The sequence below is a fragment of the Parasteatoda tepidariorum genome, chromosome 2 (assembly GCF_982258835.1).
Source record: "Parasteatoda tepidariorum strain Cologne lab strain chromosome 2, Ptep-v5.0, whole genome shotgun sequence".
Taxonomy (NCBI): Eukaryota; Metazoa; Arthropoda; class Arachnida; order Araneae; family Theridiidae; genus Parasteatoda; species Parasteatoda tepidariorum.
The window spans coordinates 10,675,896-10,691,648 of record NC_141756.1 but is presented as its reverse complement, the minus strand read 5'-3'; the positions used below and the strand labels follow the sequence as shown (position 1 = coordinate 10,691,648).

Below are 15,753 nucleotides of genomic sequence, written 5' to 3'. Positions count from 1 at the left end.
CTATGACATTTCCAGATGTGAACTTTTTGTTTTCCAAGTTTGTGCGTGGTGTTTAAATATACTCTGTATGTATTTATACCTAACATATAGACATGCAAGAAATGAAAAAGTATTTGATACCTTCAATTCCCTGTCTTGCTGTTTGAATTCTTCATCTTCATCACTATCACATTCAGGAAGTTGATAAATCCTTATTTGATTCTCTTCTACTTCTCTTAATACCTGAAGTAGATATTGAAAGAATTTCAACTTTCATGACAGTTTCTTATGAAAAAAATTTATTTAATATTAAAAAGTGTTGAGAGAAAGTTGACGAAATGTTAATAAAAGAAAGACGGATGACATTGCCTCATAACAGAATATAATTCTAATATAGTCATGCTTTAAAACATACCATACCAAAACTAAATTTTGAGAAGAAATACAAATGTAAGTATTAAAAAAAAGTTTTTTTTTTCATTTATCCGTGGTAAAAAATTTTTTCCAGTTCTATGCCTTCTACATAAAAAGGACTCGCTATAAGTAAAAATGCTTTACTTTTTTGCCATATTTAAAAATTATCAAGAATAAATTAATGAAATACTTATAGCAATTTCGATTGCTGATTTGAATTCAAATAATCAATTAGAGCTCAAAATTGGTCAAAGAGAAATTGCTCATTTTTGGGTCAAAATATTAAGCAGATAAGTGGTTAAAGGTGGTTTTAATGTGCTTTTATAATTCAATTAATGCTTTTAACTCAAAAAAAAAACGTTAAAAGGTCGTTTTTTTTAAAGTTTTTTTACAAATCCGAATTGTTTTATAAAAATAATTTTCATGTGTACTAAAACATGAAGAATAATTTTCTTACTTTTAGCATATGCTAAAAAAATTGTCTCACACGAACGAATAAAAGCCTAAGATTTCTTAAGATACAAATATCGATATTTAAATGGGATAAAGTATTTCATATGATATTTTTCTTTAAAAGACGACAAAAAACGTTCTGATTTTTAAGTATTTGCTTATAGAATTTACCAGCAATTATTTTGTAATTAGTACAAATTTATTTATAACAAACAGTAATTGTTTTATTACAAACAGTAATTGTTTCATAACAAATATTTTTTATATGTTCTGAAACATGAAAAATACTTTTATTACTGTTAGCATATGCTGAAAAAACTGCCCTACATCAATGAAATAAAGGCCTAAGATTTCGTAAAATACAAATATCGATATTTAAATTGGATTGAGTTTTCATACGATATTTTTCTTTAAAAGAATCATACGACAAAAAACGCTCTGATTTTTAAGTATTTACTTTGTAATATTATTATTTTCTTGCAGTTCAAACTTTTTTTTAATGACAATCTTGAAAAAAATAATTGTGTGTACCGTATCTTTCAACTTTCTGATTTCTTGTGGAGTGAGAGTATCAGCTTTTGCAATAACAGGAACAATATTCACTTTTTGGTGTAATCTTTTCATGAACTCTACATCCAGTTGCCTGAGACTGAAAAAGGAGATGATTGCGTCATTGTGAATGACCGAAACTGGTGGTTGTTGACTTCCACCGGTGATTGGTCGCTTTGGTGAATATCAGAAATATATCTATTGGGTCCTGCCTGGTATACATTTGCCCGGTATACCCTGCAACAATGTTTCAAGGTCAAGTGCCACTGTCCGGTATGCATTTAACCGGTACTCCAAACACTGATGTTTCTCCTAATCTATCCTCAGAGGATATTAAAATATAATAATATCATAATATCGAGTAAATATAATAATATCAACGAATAAATTAATATAAAATCGGATATAACAAATATTTCGGACATTCACCAAAGCGACTCTGTGATTGTTGACATTCACCGGTGAAAGTCGACATTCTCTTAATTTCGGCCATTCACGGAAACGATTATACACTAAAATTACTTGTTTTTAAAAATCATTCATTTACAATCATTTACAAAGAATTTGTAAATTCTGTCTCTTGAAAATATTTCATTGGTAACACACAGTGGATTTTTAAAACATTTCAATTGATAATAATAACGAAGAAACACAAATGAAAACCTCAATTTAAGATTTAACTAAAGTCTGCAATTAAAATATATAATCAGTTTATTAGAGTATTATTGAAACAGAAAGGTTCTAAAATATAGGTATGGGTGTTAAAGGGGACCGTATAAAACTTGTAATCATAATACCTAGATACTATAAGGTGCCTAATGTCACAACATTTGTTACCACAATACTAGTTTTTCCTATTATTCACTGGTGTCAAAAATTAGTTTGACAAAGTTTTTGGTTCCTTTCAACAGAAAAATACCCAAAATTGTTCCATTCATGCAATTTGAATAATGCAAGAAAGTAAATATTTTCTACTGACCCGTGTCCAAAGGGTGGAATGAAATACAAACAACAATGGACTCTGTTGTCTACAATATTTTTTCGGTTCAAGCCGCTTTCATCTTTGAAAAATTGATTAAATTGGTCATCTATGTATCTTTCAATTGTCTTCCAACTAAAAATACATGAATTACAGTAATTAAAAATAAATATTTACAAGTAAAAACGTAATACAAAGCGCTTACAAGTAAATTTGATATTCATAAAATAAGTAGTTTATATAACATTTTTGTTAAGACCTTTTAAAAAGAATTTATTTTTCTGTAATTATATTTCAGATTTTCTTTCATACATTAGTTATTTATTAACTAGTGTATATTAAATATTAAGTTACGAAATCAGGCTCCAAAACGTACTTTTTCTGAATATACATACTTTCTTTTCAATGGATTTGGATTCCTGACCCCCAAAACATAGGGAGTGGACTCAATCTGGAAATAAGATACCCATAGTTTGGCCAAGAGGGAAATCCAAAGTTTAATGTAAGTTTTGATTTTTGCGTATGTCACTATTTCTCGATACTTTTTGAAGCAAATTGAAAAATTTTTGCACTCAATTAAAAATTCTTCATCCAAGATAATATCATGCAAACTACAACTTTAAGTAAGCATGCATTATTTTTGATGGTTTTATTTACAAATAGTCAAAAAAATTTAAAAGTAAAGTATGAGAATTTTTATTTCATTTTAAAGAAATTAATTTTCAAAGACAAATTACAAAACTCGAGAAAAATTGGTTGAATAGTTCCTGAGGAATCAAATTTTTAAAATACAACTTTTTCAAAATTTGATTCCTGAGGAACTTATTCAACCGATTTCTCTCAAATTTCATATTTTACCTTTTAAAATTGCTTTCTTCGATATAAAAATTTTTACACTTTAAATTTCAAAAAACTTTTCCAAAAATTGTTAAATGTAATGATTAAACACTTACTACAAATTTTGCATGATATTATCTTTGGATAAACGAATTTTTTAATTATTAGCAAAAATATTTCAATTCTCTTAAAAAGTCCTCGAGGTATGGTGAAATACGCAAAAAGTAAAATTAACATTGAGGGCTTCAAACTTTGGACCCCCCCCCCCACTACTGTCCAAACTATTAGGACCGTATTTCCTAGATTGCGGCTAGCTTCCTACATTTTGGGAGTCAGAAATACGAATCCATCGAAGAAAAAGTTCATTCAGGATTCAGGGAAAGTACGTTTTTGTGTCTGATTTCGTAACTCAAAATATCGTCTGAATTAATTGTAAAGTATATTTAATTACACCTCCTCCAACCATAGAGATTGAGACCAACAACGTGAAGATAAGCTCATTAGGATTAAAAGTTATTCACGTCTCTTATTTTACGCACTGTACATACCATATTATTTATTTCAGGTTATCATTGTTATTCATACATTCCTTACATATAACCAATAAAAATAAAGAACGGAGTAATTAAATATTTTTAACATAAATGTATAACTTCATTAAAGAAACACAAATATCTTGAAAAAATCAGAATGAGATCGAAGTGAATTACAATTCATCACACACATTTAATATTAAATTGCACAACATCAACACACAATATAAATGCAACATTTTTCAATATTTTAAAATTATGTTATATTAATAATCTTATTTTATACTAAGTTCTTAAAAGATTTCCCAACTTAATTTATGATTCTATTTTACCAATTCTAATGAAATTCTAATACATACTATTATAACAACGTAGGAAATATCCTGACAAAAGGGATTTATTTCTCGAGTATGCCATGAAGTTTGAGTTACTGGAGAAAAAAAAATTCAAAATATCCGAACAAAAAATAAAAATAAAAAAATTATGAGAAAATAGCTTAAGGAGAAATTTTGTTCCAACAATTTGCAATTGTTAGAACAATTAGTACAATTTTGATGTTTTAATATTTTTTTCAACGATTGAAACTACATGGCTGAACTCACTTTCTCTTTCTTTTATATTTTAAATTTGTAATGAAAATGAAAGAGAATTTGCGACGAAAAGTTTCTTCCATGGTATTGCGGGACCATGACGTAAAAATGTTTTTAAATAAAAATAATCTGCTGCATCGGCCGGGAATCGAACCCGGGCCGCCCGCGTGGCAGGCGAGCATTCTACCACTGAACCACCGATGCTTGATAGGAATACAAACTTTATGTAATACGTTTTCTGTAACTTAAAGCATTAACCTAAATCTATAATCAGGTAAAGCACACTTGCAGGTAAAGTTTACTTCCTCGTTCATTCAAGTTCATCGCTAGATCAGTCCTTGTTCGTCAGTAGATCAGTTTTTATCAAAATTTAATGTCTTAATTCATTGTTTTGTCTTTTACAGAATTATCAAATTCTAAAACCTACCTAAGTTTAACATTTCAAAGGTATTCTAAGTATAACATAATAAATAAAAAGCATGTATAGCAATTGTTTCATTGAGCTTGTAATTTAAATCATAAAATCGCTTCTTATTGAAAAAAAAGCAGCACAATATAACCGATTCTGATACTAAAAAATTAAAAAAATAATGTTTATTTATATAATAATATATTACAGCTTAAATATTTTTCATTTCATAATTAAAAATTAAATGAATTTTTTAAAAATTTATTGCTCTGATTAAAGTAATTAAAAGACAGAAAAATGAATAATTTTTTGTCAAATTGTATATCCTCAACAAAATCAGTCAATTTTTGATCGTTATATTATTAAAAACTGCATAGAACAGTTGAAGAAAAAAGCCACGTTTTATAAAAATGAAAGTAAATGTTTGAAAATAAACAACTTTTTTGTATTTAAAAATTATATATAATGTGTCTAAAAATTTAAACATCTAAAACTACAACAATTTTTAGACATTTTTTAAATACATCAACTATAAAAACACTCTTTATAAATATTAAAGTAAAGCAATAAATAGAGTTCTAAATAGTAATCAGAAAAAGTGCTGCCATCTTAGTAAGGCGTAAATTTAATCATGTTTCTATACAAATTGAACCTTAGTGTAATGCAAACTGAATCATGTTTTCTTTCAAGTTGAACCTTAGTAAGAAGTAAACTGAATCATGTTTCCGCTCAAATTGAACCTTAGTGAGATATAAATTGAATCATGTTTCCTTTAAAATTGAATCTTAATAGGATGTAAACTTAATCATGTTTCCGCTCAAATTGAACCTTAGTAAGATGTAAATTGAATCATGTTTCCGCTCAAGTTGAACCTTAGTATGTAATCAAGTTCAAATATTAGCGTTAAAATACCTTTCCATGCAAAATATAGCAAGATTGCAACAAATACTTATACACCTTTTGGTTAAAAGCGTTTCAAAATTTTCAATAGTGAATTTATTGAAACACTACTTCTAACAAATTTAGCTTATATTTTATTATTACTAAGCACGCTTTCAGTTCGTTTAAGCTGTTTTGGATAAAAATTAAAAGCAGTTTTGTCTTTTTACTGCTGAAATGTTATGTCTGTGTTTAATATAATTTTTTTAAAGTGTACAGGTGAACAGTACAGTATATATTTTGTAAATTACTTACTTTTCTTCACAGTTGATGGCATCTCCAAATCCAGGTGTGTCTACAACTGTTAAACGCAGTTTTACTCCCTTTTCTTCGATATCGATTGTTGTTTTCTCAATATCAACTGTTCTGTCCACACGTTCTAAAATATGCATTCCATAAATATTAAATAATTGCTACGGTTTTAAAATTTGAAAGGATAACACACACTTTGAAAAAAAAACAAGAAAAACAAAAAACCAGCAAACAAATCAGTTTAAATCATTAAAAAGGAAGGCAGGAATAAAATCATCAACGCACGTTTGATTGCAAATAGAAACTGATACATGGTGAAATGTTAATATTAGGAACTTTTCATGTTTTTTCGGCAATTATAGTAGTTTTTGTGTTTCATTTTTCCGCTTTCTAATTTTTGATTCATCAAATTGTTTTAATGTTTTGATTCTTTTCTCTGTTAAGTATTAACTTGTGATCCCTAATATGTCTGCTTTTTACTTCATTTTAGACTGTCAAAATATTTACAGTTGCTTACGAATGTCTCTAAAGAGAGATTGCATAGAATTGTAAGTCCAATATTAAGATTGTTATATCATGCTACCTGGAATAGATTTTACGTACTTTCTAATATGCATTATATGTTCTTGACTTTCTTTCTTGATATGTTTTTAAAATTTAGCTGACATAAATATAAATTTTAATCCTGAGAAGCTTCTCTAAATATTTTTTGTTTACAATCTTATTCCATATGGGATTGATATATCAACCCAAGTTCAATTATTTAAAAAAAATAATAGAAATCTATACCACGAAAATTTTTCACTCTAGATTACGGTCAGTGACCGGATAAAATGTGTTCTATAGTCACTGACAGTAAAAGTAAATTTAAACCGTAAAACTATCAAGACCATACAAATACATGTTTACCGATTTTGTTTATTATTATTTTTTTTAAATATGCATGACACTGGCCATAAATTTACTTATACTCATAAAAGATATTTACAGCTTGGGCCTTGACGTTTTTTGAGACTCTGACGACTTGTTAATCGCAAGGCAAACCAGTTAACGAGGTGAAATAAGATGTTGCTGCCATCTGTCTAGGAGAGAGAGAATTGCATGATCGTTTTCCGTGATCATCAATAGGAAGAATGAGAGAGATGTTCTTTTGGTACCGTCTGGATTCGAACCCGGGATCTTTGTGTTCGTAATCTCATGCCGTAACCGCGGCAAGAAAAGGTGTACATACACTCATGCATTGAATTAGTAAACTTCATATTATGACCATATAATTAACGATCAACCCTATTAATTATGCTGAAGTTACTCACAAATACGATTGCTGGACTTTTTTTTGTCGAAGAAAGCAGACAGATTAATGGTCGATTCTCTAAATTTTTCGGAAATTGTATACAAATATTAGGCACCGGGAAGTCATGGAGTCTAAAAACTCTTAGCAGGTGCCCTATATTTGAATTAATCTTATCCTGTTTTTCTACTAAAAAATACTGAAAATCTGAATCTTTACTGGATTTTTTTCCTAAACATGACATCCAATCAGAAACATATGATTTTAGCTTGATTGCTTGCAAATTATGAATGTAGTCCACACTTCTAAACACTTTATTTATCTTTAGATAATATAATAAGAATAATAACTGTTCTTAAGTAACTAATAATAATAACTGCTCTTTCCTAAATTCAAAAAGTTATTACCCTACTTTCCACTCCATAACAAGATCAAAAATTGGTTCTAGCTCCTAGGAATTTCGTACTTTTGAAGACACTTGCTTTAAAATAAAATTTTATCCATTTCTATAAATTTATTCAACTGTTTAATTCATTTTTCTGAGTAGTTAAACCAATTAAAAATTCTAAAATTACATTTATTGATTTATTTTATTGAGATTCGTAAGATTAAAATTTTCAACTAACGCTTTTAAAAGTTATTGCTTACCTTCAACGCTAAGTATTTTTCTATCCTTGTAAAGATCTGTAAGAAATAAGCTATTGATCAATGTTGATTTCCCTAAACCTGTCTCACCTGAAATATATGATAAAAATTATATAAACATTCGAAATTCGAATGAAAATAAATTATTTAGAAATTATGAGAGCACTTATGATGGTATGATTTATTGCAACGAAATTAATATTAAATTCAGTACATAATATAATTTAAATTAATACAAATATGTGTTGTTGTTGTTTCTAATGCTAATTGCCACGCGGGAAAGCCTGCTTGGTGAAACCAGGAAGTCATTTAAATAACCTAGAAGTGCTTTTTTTTCTGCACTTTTTTTTTTCATTGGCTACACTACTTTGACATTCACGTGCATCTGTTACTGTGAGTCCCCAGCATTAGAGAATGTCTGCTGTGGATTTCGAATATTCCCCTTGTTGCTTCGGTTATTGTTTGAAAATATTTGTTGATTTTTTTTATTCTTCTTTAGTAGCAACAAACTTGAGCACCCAAAAGGTATTGATGGTAAATGTTAAAAAAAAAATATTTTCATTTATTTGAGCTTATGGGTGCCACTCTTCAGTCCTGGGGATTGAAATCAATCTTGAGAACAATCATTTGACTAAATTCCATCAATATCTCTTTCCTATTTTTTTTACTTAAACTAATTTCCTTTTTTTTCTTAAAAATGCGACATATTTTCTGTTGAAAATAAAAAAAATGCTTTTTTTATGAAAACAATGTTATTTTTCACAATTATTACAAAATGATCAAGTAATGATGTCACATTGCATTGAAAGTATGAGACTTGTACTTTTGCTGAATCTAAACTACTATTACTTAGTTACTATATACCCCCCCCCCTCCAATTTATTGGCCGAAAATAAATCAATATGTATTTTCTTATAATTATAGTGCTAGAACGAAAAATAAGCGGAGGTATGATTGGTTTCAGAAAAAAGTTAGGGATTTTATTATTCAATTATAGGTGTAAAATATATACACGATTAGCTGCTCTTTTTGTTTTGCTTGCTAAAAATTAATTAAATAAAAAATTTTAAAAAAGTTATTGGGGCCACTATCACGGAAAGGTAAATTTTGGGGTCAGTGAGTTATAAATTTCTGAAAATTCCAGTAAATGCTGTACCATATTAATTTGTCAATAAATAAGTCCAGTCTTGAAATATTTTTAGAGTCGCTCCAATTGTCAATTAAGCATTGTTTTTCTCTTACATGACGATATTCAACTGGGCCTGATGGAAGAATTGTAAGAGAATAATAACTCGTATACAAGCGAACTTTCTATTGAATTATTTACTGAATGTCAATATTTTCCCTTGTGGCAACGCACTATTGATTTAATGACTAAATTTATTTGACAGTGACAGACTTTTAAGTCTTCATCAAAACTACTTTGCAGTCGACATTTGCCAAAGGAAATTGACGTTTGCCAAATTTTATTCCTTTTTGGTAATTTATTCAGTTTTATTCCTAATTTTCTGGTTTTCAAGTTTGCCATTTTTTACATGGGAGCATGATCGGAATTTTTACGAAGTTATCAGAGTTATATTCCTTCCATTTATACGAGTTATTTTCACAAAAAAGACTAAACAGCTAATCATTATTTTACAGCGTAAGTTAAATAAAAAGTCTCAAAACAAGAATGTATGATTTAGTTTCTGTTTAATAACTACACCTCTACTAATGATCAAGTTTTTTCTTTTAACTTTTTTTTTTGAGCCTTTAATTTACTCTTTGTAGAAATATTAAATGTCCATGATAAAGACAATCATTAAAAATGCAAAAAAAAGGAAGAAAACAAATAGACTTCAAGTATTTGAATAACTTATTTTTAAAGTTAGAAAATGCAACATTCAAAAGGTTAGTAAAGGAAATATCCCTGGAGCATAAATTGCATTGATAATACAGCTTTTTTAAAAGCTGTATGGTCAAAAGAACTTTACCGAATTCCGATTGAATCCATAAAACTGTTAAGTATATATTAAAGTAAAATAAATAAATAAAAGGACTTTTAATGAACTATTTAGACATTAAGAATAACTTTCAATACATTCGCATGTTTTATGATTGTCAAATTCAATTTTAGTTTTTAGATAACCAATGAATAAAAGAAAGTTAAAAAAAATCTGCTACTATTAATTAAAATTTTTTTAACAATAAGTTATAAAAATTTTCTGCATCGGCCGGGAATCGAACCCGGGCCGCCCGCGTGGCAGGCGAGCATTCTACCACTGAACCACCGATGCTTGTCAACTAGATAAACTTCATACATTATTTCCTCTAAACTAAAAGCATTAACCTGTCCTAAATCAACATTTAAGTAAAACCCCTGTAGGTAAGAAGGCTTTCTTGTTCATTCATATGATTGATCAGTTAAATCCTGGTTCGATTAGTTTTAGAACTATCTAGTCATAGCATTTCAAAGCTTTGGTTGTTGATAACTTAATCAACAAACTAGAAATTGTAAAGAATTCAGTTTTCTAGTTTTAGTATATCCGCAATATGTCTTTCAATACATTCTGAATGTCTTAAATAGAGTTTAAAAAATATGCTGTTTGTTTTTAGATAAATAATGAATGAAATTATAAATTTAAAAACAATAAGAGCGTCGACCACAACGTTGTGATCGATGCTCTAAGGATGTCGAACACATGGGTACCCATAGACCTGAACCTCCATACTTATTACAGATTTAAACTTTATAAAACATGTCAAAAATTAATGTATCTTTCCATGTAATCTCCTACAGACCAAGAAAATCTCATATAGATCAAGAGTTCCTTCACTTCATAAAACAGTTTAGAAAAAAAAAATTTAAATTAGTGTTTCGTATAATTTTAATAATTTTCTAAATCTAACCCCTACTACTATGTACCATACATGGCTTACTGCAGAGTAATAAAATTAAAGCATTTTAATGACTTAACAAAGGCATAAAAAAAGGTATACATAACAAAAAAATTAATTAAGTGGTATTTGTATTTCTTCTGTTTTCTGCATGGTAAATAGTTTGTGTAATAAGCCTGATGCGTTCCCACTAACTACCTACTCATAATTTGACACAACTTCTCCTTTTTTTGGTAGCTTTATAGAATTAATTTCAGTATTTTTCAAGGATTAGAATATTTGTTCCGGAAAAAGTCAAACATCAAAATATTTTCAAATAAGAATTAGTTTTAAAAATATTAAATCAGTTCAACTTATGATATTTAGCTTGCAAGAACTATAAGTATATAAGATTGAAATTTTAATTGTTCAAATGTCAGTGAAAAGTACTGAATTGGTGAGTTTATAGGGCATATGACTTACAAATATTAAAAAAAAAATTTAAAAAATGAATCGGAAATTCACTTCTCTTTTACACACAAAGCTACATATGCAACTTTTCACGAAAATGACTAATGCAATTGTATGAAATGAAAAGTGCAATTCTACAAAATAAAAATTTACGTTTAAAATAAATACCAAATTTAACTGTGTTCAAATAAAATACATAAAAAAAACAATTCAAAGTAAGAAGCAGAAAAAATATTCATTTTAAATTCATTTTGTATGCATATGACAATAGTTAAATTATTTAATGTCTAATAAAATGTTAATATACAATTATGATATTTCAGATATTATATCCTAATTAAGTGTAAATCATTGCAGTTTTTTGAAACAACAATCTATCTCACCTACAACAATGAGGGTGAAGTCAAAACCTTTTTTCACCGATTTCCTATGAACTTGCTCTGGTAAAGTGGCAAAACCTATTTCACCCTGAAAGAAATAATTTTCAAATTAAGCAGCGCTTATGAAATCGGGTGGCTCTTGTATCAAAAACCACATTATTCAAGAAGCCTTTAAAAATTATAATAAAGCATAGAATTTTAGAGCAATATTTTTTTTAAATTACTTTGGAGGCTTTCTGCATAATACCATGTATTCACTTAGCTCGCATGGAATATGCATGGAATATTTCAACTCCTATTTTCAAAATATCAAAGTAAATAACAATGCTTGATGAATGCGGTTATGATAATAATGTTTATTAAAAGTTTTTGGAAGTAAAATAGAAGAAATTAAGTACCAATCTTGAAAGTACCATTTTCTCCCTTGAAATACAAACGATTTTCTACTCATAGAGTATTATATTATTTCAAAATAGGGAAAGTTTTCTATTTTTAAGCATGGCCATCACTTCAGTGTTAATCATCATGCTGTGTTAGTTTTTTTCTGCTCACATCATATAAGCTCACCGCAATGTCCTCATGAAAATATTGAGAATCATATTTTACTTTATCTCCCGTTAAGCCGCCACTCTCTTGTACCAATTTTAACGAAACACTTCTACCCATCCAACCTATAGTCCAGATACGGGATCCAAAGAAAACCAAGAGTTTCTTTAATTGAAAGAATACTTGAATGACCTACGATTCGATGCTGACAACGAGCAGAAATAAATTAAATGCAAGGACATAGCAGGGAGTTGTTAAAATCTGAACATACAGAATAATCTCAGCTTCTATAAAAAATATATTATTTTTCTATTCCTTACTTTGGAATTGCTCCTGTAAGTAAAATAATATGCATTTTTCATTGCAAAATCGTAATTTATTTAAGATGATAGCGTTTTTCCCCGTTGTTTCTGCTTGAAACATTTTTTTAAAAACATAAAAGAGTCATTTGGCTAAAAATACCCAAACGTTTGTTTTTCTCTTAAGGATTATAAAGATGTTGCTAAATTCTGTGTGCAAATCTAAAAGTAAAGTATTAAATACAGATTAAAGTTATCTTAAAACCCAGTGGAGAACTAGAAAAAGGTATCAGCAAAACCTTTCTACAACTTCAACATCTTTTCATTAAAAATCAAACTTCTTTTAATTAATTGCATTTTAGTAAAAGGTAACAAAAAATATTTGAGAAACCTAAAGGAATGCAAATCCATGATTTTCATACTCCTTAACCGAATATAACAGTTAATTATTTCTTTTATTTATTTATTTTTATTTATTTATTTATTTATATTTATTCATTTATATTTATTTATTTATTTTGCATTGAGTGTTTTTTTTTTTAGAAAAGAGGTAGAAATTTTATTTAATAATTTTTATTTATGTTCATCGTGTAAATTTACGTATTAGATAATTGGATATCTGAAAAAATTTTCAAGTTCGAAAAAAATATTTCGAAAGGAACAGGATATGCGATGTACTTTATAACATTGATTAATGGTTTTTAGATTAAATAATTACAAACATTCATTTTAGAAAAATATTATGTGTAATCGTAATTGTTTATTCTTTGTCAGGCCTTGAACTTTAGCTTACGTGGGGTTTTTAAGGCTGAGTTCCTTAATGTTTAGATTGAGTAACGGAAACAATGATTAAATTTTATTGCATTTAGGGTGGATTAAAAAAATATCCGCAATTTCTTTATCTTTTTAGCTGGAGGTTTTGCCTTTAAAAAGTTGACAATGTTGCTGTGTTTCATGAGAGAAAAAAAGTTTTCTAATATTTTTTTAAAAAAATAAATGCTTATATTTAAAGAAAGGCCAATATTATACAACAGGAAAATTAAATATTTTGCGTCAAAATAAAAAATAAACAAACAACATGTTATAGTCTTTTTTTAAATCGAATAAAAATACTCAAAATTTTAATAACTGATTTTCACATTATAATTTATTCTCTTTCTACTAGTTGGTTAAATTAACTGAAGTATTTTTTTTTTATTTATTATCGCTTGTTTAAAATAATCATAAATATTGAAGCACCTTTAGTTATATACAGTAATTTAAATTTCTTAACAAGTTGTGCACCAAATGTAAGTATAAACGTATGAATTAATTATTTTTCAAAATCAATATCACTATAACTAGTACCATAAGACTTGATACTTTTTGCTAAAATTTAAAATGAAAATTAATATATGCATAATATACTAAATATATGCATATGCAAATATATGCATAATGAAAATTAAATATTATTGATGATAAATATGAAATATATATAAAGCTGACACACTTAAATGAAATAACACACAGATATAATATATTAGTACACAGTTTTGCAAAGATGAAAGAATATAAAAGTTGTACTAAATAATTGGCTGTAGCATTTTGAAATGAAGTTTAGGATTAAAAAAATATTATTGAGAATGCACACATAAATAAAAATATATACCGAAAAAGGATGTCATTCAATAAAATATTCCAAAAAAGGGAATGCTAACAACAATGATAAAATTTTCAAGAGAAAACAAAACATGAATTTGCTTATAATTGATGTAAATATGAAGATGATGAAAATTGCAGACGTGTTTTAAACATAAAGATTTAAAAACTTACACCACATAAAAGTCTTCCATCAAAAATTGAAAACGATTCTTGTCTCCGCCATTGCAAACTCATATTCTCTGTAATTCTGTGTACATTTATTTAATTAAAAAATATTTCAACCGACTCCAGCGTTCCTATAATCTTCCAAGTGAACTCAAATTTAAAGATATTAATACTCTTTCATAATCATAATTTTGTCAGACTCCAAGCAATGAAAGAAACTAAATATCGTTTGCATTACCAAACGATCCATAAAATAAAAGAATTTTTCTATCTTTTTGCTGCAAATATCATGTATTGCAATACATATTTAACATAGAGCTTCTGTACAAAAAAAATTGGACTGGAATAAACCGAAGAGGTTTGGCTACCTATGTTCCAGTCAAATGACCATGTCCAGCAGCCCGTCACGCGATGTATGGATCTGAAACCTTCCACCTCAGCTTAGTAAGACAAGATCGGATTATGACTTTTTTTTCCCCTTTTTTTTTGTGAAAAGGAAAGACAATATCTTCTGTGGCGGGTCTTTGATCTCTGTCTTCCTCCCCAAAATCGTCCACCCTTCCGGTAGATTGGATGGTTGATGGAAAGTTACATGATTTAAGATGGATTGTATATGCTATGTTATCCCTCTGTCAAAGAATTACTGATGCGTTTTCTCGGAATCTCGTTAAATGTACATTTTTATTCCCGTGCGTCCAGTTAGAGGTGACGCTGTTTGAATCAGCTGTTATCATGAATCCGAGATTATTTTAATGAAATGCAACTTATTAATGTGTGCTTTGTATGAAGTTACAAGCGTTGCAGAGAATTGTTAAAGTATCTTCAAAACTATTCTTTATAGATAGATGTAATAAAAGTATATCCTTAAGAAATATAATCCTAATTATTAAAAGCCAGCATTGTCCTCCTTAAATCATATCGGAAGAGAATAAATACTTTGTAATATAATACCTTTAAAACAACATCAGAACATATAAGTTCTTATATTACTACGTGTTAAAATATATTAAAATTTTTAATATCATGCGTTATTAAAATTGTTTCATATCATATCATGTGTTAATATCGATATTAATTTTTAATAATTTTTTTAAAGTATTGAGGGAAAAAAGCATGCAATTTTAAATTTATAATTGTTTTAATTTTCTAAATGTTCATTTTTAACCAATTTCAAATTTAGAATATTTTTTAAAATTATTTTCAGTGGTAGATGGATCATTGGCCTGGATTTAAAAATTCAGACATTGTTTTGAATCTTCACATTTCTCCATCATACAAAAAATTTATGAAAAATTCACCCAAATCTATTATGAATCACTTTATAAAAATAAATCAATTTAAAAATATTTATTTCCATACTTTTTGTATAACTGAAAATATATTTTATCACTAAAATATTTAGATTTATTTTTAATAAAAATATCTATGATTTAATTTGACTTTACTATTTTTTTATTATTTGTTGATAAACATTTGTATTTAAAAACATTTTCATATTTCAATAAATCATTTGTAAATAAAA

The 15,753-nt window shown here is 27.7% G+C and overlaps 1 protein-coding gene and 2 non-coding genes across 5 annotated transcripts in view; all 3 read right to left on the bottom strand.

Annotated features, from left to right (window-relative positions):
- LOC107446381 (septin-4) overlaps positions 1–15,753 on the bottom strand; it is a 38,187-nt gene that overhangs the window by 10,798 nt on the left and 11,636 nt on the right. For 2 of the 3 annotated variants that reach the window (XM_071177149.2, XM_071177151.2), the window contains 6 exons: positions 11,581–11,665; positions 7,874–7,960; positions 5,938–6,061; positions 2,375–2,509; positions 1,378–1,495; positions 121–222 (listed from right to left, as the gene is read on the bottom strand). In XM_071177149.2, the coding sequence (XP_071033250.1) occupies positions 121–222; positions 1,378–1,495; positions 2,375–2,509; positions 5,938–6,061; positions 7,874–7,960; positions 11,581–11,665 (651 nt within the window). Of the gene's footprint in view, positions 1–120; positions 223–1,377; positions 1,496–2,374; positions 2,510–5,937; positions 6,062–7,873; positions 7,961–11,580; positions 11,666–14,237; positions 14,575–15,753 lie in introns of those variants that run through there. The other variant, XM_043044545.3, reaches the window with a different exon arrangement.
- On the bottom strand, positions 4,468–4,538 carry TRNAG-GCC (transfer RNA glycine (anticodon GCC)). The gene has a single exon. It is a non-coding gene; the product is annotated as a tRNA-Gly (tRNA).
- TRNAG-GCC (transfer RNA glycine (anticodon GCC)) lies at positions 10,076–10,146 on the bottom strand. Its single transcript has one exon. It is a non-coding gene; the product is annotated as a tRNA-Gly (tRNA).